Raw genomic sequence first — 6,782 nt, 5'->3', positions numbered from 1 at the left:
AACTGAATAAATGAAGGGGCACATATGACAACTGGTGAGCAAAGGGTGACAAAACAGCAATATTATGCTCCGACACAATGTTTTATTCTGTTGAGCATACAGGTAACACAAAATGAATGCAAAATGCAAATGGGATGCAAATGCAACAATAATATCATAAAACTAAACTTAGAATGCATCATTCAAATCTTGTATGCTCATACTAACCTCAAGAAATGAATAAAATATCTGAAAATATTTTATCAACAAATTAAAAGAAAATTATACAAGGTCGTCTTAGTTGCCTAATCGTGATCATCATTAAAAGCAGTGTTACTTATTTTAGTTTCATTTTATGAGAAAACTGTCTTGATGTAATAAAACATTATAATGACCTAACAGTTAACATTCTGAAGAAACTGCTAGAAACTAAAAAACAAATTTTATTCCTGAATTAAATTCTCAATGTAAAAGAATAAGAAAATATAGGCCATGATTTTTTAAAATTAATTCAATATAGTCGTTTTATAGAGACAATGTAGTTATTTATTAAGCAAAGGAGGTCTGAGCGTATCTTGTTAAAATTTACTTTTTCTTCATCATATTTAAATTGTTATTTATTTTTCCTCCCAAAAGACAAATATAATATGTTCTTTAAAATAAAGTATGATAAGAACAAAAGACATACAAGTAATCATATTTCTTAATGATTAAGTTAAGAAAATAACATGTTCACTTCTAGATAAATCAAATTTCTATTTCAGCAATTATTTCTTAGCATTATTTATTAGTATTATTATCTTCGAAAAAAAATAAATTCTTGACAAATAATGGACTATTTTAGTTGTTGTTTTTTTTCTCATCATTTTCAACATTCACAATATTCCCTATATTGACATTTATTTAGCAAATATTGCAAATACAAGGTTAGTGTATACATCTTCCTTAACCATCAATATATCGAGGGTTGACCGTAAAATGGCAGTCAACCCTCGATATAACCATGAATTAGTATAATAATGATGATGCTCATTTGAAATGTGTAATTGAAATTCAAAATCTCATTCAACTTACGTTATCATTTCCTTTATATGGAACAGATCCCCGACCTCCAGCAATACTGAACCCAAGACCTCCAGCATCCCGGTGAAGCACCGTTTCTATCTTCTCCCCATATACATCGGTTCCAGGCTCAGGTTCAAAAGTAACAGTTGCGAAACTGGCAGTCATAGCTGGTTGAGTAACATTCTCTGCCTGTAGATGTACATTCACATCTTCCTGAGCCTACAACACAATAATAAGGTTAAAGATATAGGGCATATTGAATGATTGTATATTCGTAATTACGAGCAGACAAGTGGAATTTTCAATCTCTGAAAAATGCTTTCATTTTGAATAAACCATCTGTAAATTGTACTTTATTTCTGTGAAAAAGAACACTATCAGTGTTTTCTCCATCTATTTGAGAAAGTATTGATCAGCTGAATTTAGACATTTGGAAATTTGATAATTTTTTGTCACAACATGAAATAACGTTAATTTGTAAAATACAGTAAAGACTGTTTACAGTGACCTTCGATGGGAGAAAAGAAAAAAGGTCATTATAGACAGGGAGTCACTGTGGACAGTCTCTTCATTATTCGGATATATGAACATATCATACCAATATTATGTTGAAAAGCAGGATAGTACCATACTAAGGGTTTAATTATATTTTTATTGATATTAAACATATCAAATATCATTTATAAAAAAACAAGAGAGTGTTAAAATTGCATGTATAATTGGTTACGATTATAAACTACACCATAACATTAGTATTTTAAAGTTACATATTCATGAAAATGTAATTTATATGGTTTAATCTGGTGGTAAAAAAATGTTTAATTTCAATTTTTCTAATTAGATGTTACTATAGAGACATTTAATTTTGTATAATCAGCCTGTTTACTTTACGGAGTTCAATGTATTAATAAAACATTAGATACAAATCTTCTCATAATTTCTACAGATAAGTGCTCCGAAAAAAAATTAACAATCGAGGTTTCAAACATAACCACACCTTCAAGACGTTTGGCATTGTTTATCTTTACTCGCCAAAACACCGCAGCATTTATGTATATGCAGGTGTCTTTAATCATTCTATCGGTGAAAATTGATTGAATCTGAATCTGTCACCATTTTGTGTTATTGTCAACAAACAGCCACAGTGTGTTAGCGTGTCGCCGATTGGTCAATGCAACCTGCCGTAGATACAACGCGCGTTCTGATTCGTCAATCGCATGAAAATGTAATGAGAAAGATAAACATAGTGAATTCTTGCCTTGCGGCGTGTATTTAACTTTGTTGATGTTGACACGCGTTCTTAATTAGCGGATTAACGGTAATTGGTTGTAATTGAGAGGTAAACAAATTATTAACAAACCTAGCGGCGTCAATAAGAATGACGGAAAATTATAACAATCGGGCGACTTCAAAATCTCTTTGAAGTTTGTTTTAGGCAAAGTCGGTGATCCGAAGGCGACTTCTTCGCCAAAGTCGTCACCTAGTTCAAGCCTTGCTTCCCTTGAAAAAGTCGCTGTTCACGGCTCAAATACCGTAACGGGTGACTAAATCATGGTCGTTGTACGGACTAGACAAGGGGTCGCTACATACAGACCATTTATATAGTAAATACTGTTCGGCGCACCTAACTATGGTCACTAAAGACAGAACGTCGCTATATACAGGGGGTCGCTAAGACAGTCTTTACTGTACAGACAGACAGACAGACGGATGGATGGATGGTAAACCTAAAGTTAAACTGGTAGGGGACTAATTATTAATTAGTTATTTTCATTCAAATTTTTTTGAAAATTAAATATTTTCTGCCATTTGGGAATTGAGCTGTTTATAGAATCTACAAACAAGGCAGATCAAAAACACGCTGATTATATATAAATAGAAACATTATATTCACCTGTATTTGTTCTTCTGTCACTTCTTCATCTTCTTCCTCATCATCTTCTGTCTTCCGTGTGATGATTGTTTCCCTGCCAACCACCATAGTGATGTCATTACCACTGCCCTTTAATACATCTACAGCCTCGTAATGGTCCGAGTCATTAAGAACTATACCATTTACCTGTAACATAAACAGTGCATTCATCTCATGTAACAGAGCAAATCTTTAAAATCTAAAATATCAAATCAAGTATTGTCCTTTAAGCAAGTGGTGACCTTATGGTTGTCTGCCTCTCAACCCAGGGATCATGGGTTGGAGCCCTACTTGGGTCATGACCATGTTTCTTCATAATTATGACACCAATACTGGTTGGTTCCAGGAAGCAGACTAGAAAGTGATACATATCAGTTGCAAGAACTTGATTCGCAATTGAGACTAAATAAATATGTTTAAACTTGCAAAAAAAAACCTTTTCACACTATTCAACAAATAACTAATGCTGTTTAGAAATAATCGTGTAATGTACAGTTGATGAATCATGAAATAACTTTCCCATGTATCTATATATTTAAATACTCCGGCATCGTGTAAATTAAGCATTAATGAAAAATTCAACAAAATAACTTTAATAATCCACAAGTTTTTGTGTTAACCAACAGGTATAAAGAAATTTACTGAATTGCATACCACACAATTGTAATACTGTTATATTACTAGTATTTACTTAATTAACATTAATATGCCAACAATTTCCAGTCATCAAAAAGTCATGGTCAAAAGCACTATTCTAATTCAATAGGACGCTCTGTGTAATTAAAAGGTAAGGTTCATGGAAGGGCCCATGATAATGTTGTAAAATCTTTTTGCCCAACCCTTTTGTATATTGTGTAATTATGTTGATGTAAAGAAATTGATGTATATCTATATATGCAATAAAATATTATAAAACTAACAGGGAGCCATGTAACTCCACTCAATGTACAACTTACCTAAATACAACTTAACTGAACATTATAATATCCAAAACAATAACTTCTCCTCTTTTACTAATTTTAAACAGCAAGACAAAATAGTAGAACTTACAGACATGAGCTTGTCTCCTACTTTAATTCCTGCTAAACCAGCTGGTCCATCTTCCGAAACTCTCGAAATAAAGATACTCTGTAAGAAGAACAATGGATTTGTTAAATTCAACAAGAAATAAATAAATACAAAGAAACATAATTTGCTGAACAATGAAAATAATATGTTATACTGTGTTTTGTTTATGTTCTAATATTAATCATGCAGTATTTCATTCATTAATGACCTCTCATCCAGGACTTATCAATGTTACTAGCTTTTTTCTAAACAAACAGCTGTCCATTTTTCTCATCCTCAAAAAAGTGGGACCAGCCATTTTTTTTTTACATTTAGTCTAACATTTACATTATAGACAGATATAGCTTAAGAACAGGATATAGGAAATATTCACACAATCAAAGACTTTAACTTAACACTACAGAATAATTTCCAAGAAATCAAATTTGTTGACATTCCTTTAAAACATTATCGACTCCATACAGGTAAATTAAGTGAATATCACAGTCACTATATTACACTATACACTACATTTAAATTGGCAATGACTGATCTATCTAGTCTTTGTGTAAACATCTCTGGGGCTAAATCTGATACACACATGTTTAATTGCCTGTAAGCAGGTGGAAACTTTGCACATTTACTTTTTATAGTATACTTTTTCTGGTATCATTTTTTTCATTTCTGCACTGCCTTTCGCTTCAATATTGATAGCCTTTATTCCAAAGCTTGACACATTTTTATTATACAGCTAGCATAAATGACTACATATGTTTGGACTTTCAATAACTTTCGAAAAAGAGCACAAAATTTTTACAAAATTTCTTTCCATAATTCATAAACCCTTCCCCCATGAAACAGCCACAATTTCCATGTGATTCTAAATTCATTTGTGGGATGTTCCACATATTCATTATCCCTCATGTACAGACTCAATCAAACCGAGTCTGCAATTCTCTTGTAATTTTGTTGTGATTAATGTTTCCGAGGGATCACTTTGTTTCCAGATTTTTTTAACACTACAAGAATGGAGGCACATCAGTGACATAACTAAATGAATGTCCCTTGTAAAAAAGATAATTTTATTCAACAAACGGCCACTGCTCACCTCATCTTCACCTTTATACGGGGTTGAGCCCTTACCCCCAGCAATACTGATGCCCAGACCTTGTCCTGGTTCCCGGTGTATATTTATTGTGTATTCCTCCTCTATTATTTCTTGCTCCTGAAAATAATTATTGAGACTTTCGGTGAAAAATTCTGTGAGATTACAAAATGAAATATCCTACTTTACATGGCAAACAAACAGAGGCAGTGTTTTCAGGATTTAACTTCGTCGAAGTAATACATAATTAATGGCAATCACAAGTAACTGATGTGACTATTAGAACAATAGAGAACAGTCAATCTATTCATTCTTTAGATAATACAAATTTATTTAAGCACAATTCTGTTGGAATCTTTAAGCTTATTGAAACACTCTCGAATCCATTCCTGGATCTAACCAGTACTAAGCAATGAATGTAAAGTTTCTTCCTCAAGGAAACAAAAGCCTGCCCCTGACTGGGTGCGAACACATTCAGCCAGCAATCCTTAGATTACTAGTCCAATGTGTTAACTACTCGGCCATGCCGCCACTCATTCTTTGGCTCTCTGTTGTCCATGTGTTTAGTGGCTATAAGAACAATTGTAGAGCAAAAATGTCACTTAAAGTCACTAAGGCCATCCTTAAAAAAATGTTTGTTTGCAGTAACGCGACCGACTCACTAAATTTGCCCCTACTCAAAATTTTTTTTCATGGTCTGGATAAAAAAAATTTTTTTTGAATCAGAAAATTATGCCTTTTGCTTTGTTTTCGTTCTTTTAAAGGTTAATAGAAGAAATAAAATGTAGGTCTTATTAAATTAGAATTCAGTTATCAATTTATTAATTGTTACCAGATTATCAAAGCATATATTGTCCAGCATTTTGAAATTCCATGTTTATTTGGGAGTACAGTTCAATAAAAAAAAAAAATCGACCTACCTACCCACCTTGAAAATTCTGTGTCGGGTTACTGCAAACAAACATTTTTTTAAGGATGGCCTAAAGCATACATTTGCTAGGATGTCTGAATAATACTTTGCTCTGATTATGATAATTCATTTGGCATGGACTTATTCTGAAACTTACACACAACAGATAATCCTTAGAAAAATTTCATTACATTATCCAAATCTGTTCTATAAATTATCCAAATGTGTTCTATAAATTTTACAAGTTATCACAGAATCATGTTTAAACTGTCAAAGTGTTCATTACCTCAAGCTCTTTTTGTGTAGTTTTTGCAAGTATTTCCAGCACCCTATCTTTAGCATCATCTGATATGACTATTCTCTTGCCTTTTTTATGATGCGGCGTGTCACGTCTACGTAGAGGCGTTTTGCGCTCGTCCTCGTCGAAATCAAGGTCCTGTGTAAAACCTACGGTCCTTTCCTGATATGTGTATTCCTCATCATCCATGTCTTCTTCCTCCTATGATATAACAGTTTCAAGACATTAAAACAAGTATTAAGTTTTTCACACACTTTTTTTTATTATCGCACAAAATCATTATTCAAAATCAAAACAAGCAACATGACAATACCATAAAACCAGGTTATCAAGCCGGAAACCATTTTTCTATTTTTAGTACCAGTGACCTTGGCCAATAGGGTTAAAAGCAACCTCAAGCTAAAGGTCTCCACATAAGTTTGCTATATACCCAGCAAGTTTGATTAGAATATTTAGTTAAATCTCT

The 6,782-nt window shown here is 32.7% G+C and overlaps 1 protein-coding gene across 1 annotated transcript; it reads right to left on the bottom strand.

Moving 5' to 3' along the window:
* Window positions 1-1,063: 1,063 nt before the first annotated feature.
* LOC132718640 (protein scribble homolog) lies at window positions 1,064-6,517 on the bottom strand (the record flags this gene model as incomplete). Its single annotated transcript, XM_060702359.1, is given in 5 exon segments — window positions 1,064-1,263; window positions 2,939-3,103; window positions 4,007-4,084; window positions 5,112-5,228; window positions 6,305-6,517. Coding segments are annotated over 5 exon segments (773 nt in total), but the record flags the coding sequence as incomplete, so codon positions are not given.
* Between the last annotated feature and the right edge of the window lie 265 nt (window positions 6,518-6,782).

The sequence above is a fragment of the Ruditapes philippinarum genome, unplaced genomic scaffold (genome assembly GCF_026571515.1).
Source record: "Ruditapes philippinarum isolate M1 unplaced genomic scaffold, ASM2657151v2 ctg23022_1_1_1_1, whole genome shotgun sequence".
In the NCBI taxonomy this organism is placed as follows: Eukaryota; Metazoa; Mollusca; class Bivalvia; order Venerida; family Veneridae; genus Ruditapes; species Ruditapes philippinarum.
The sequence above is the reverse complement of the archived record's forward strand: the minus strand, read 5'-3'. Positions and strand labels throughout refer to the sequence as shown.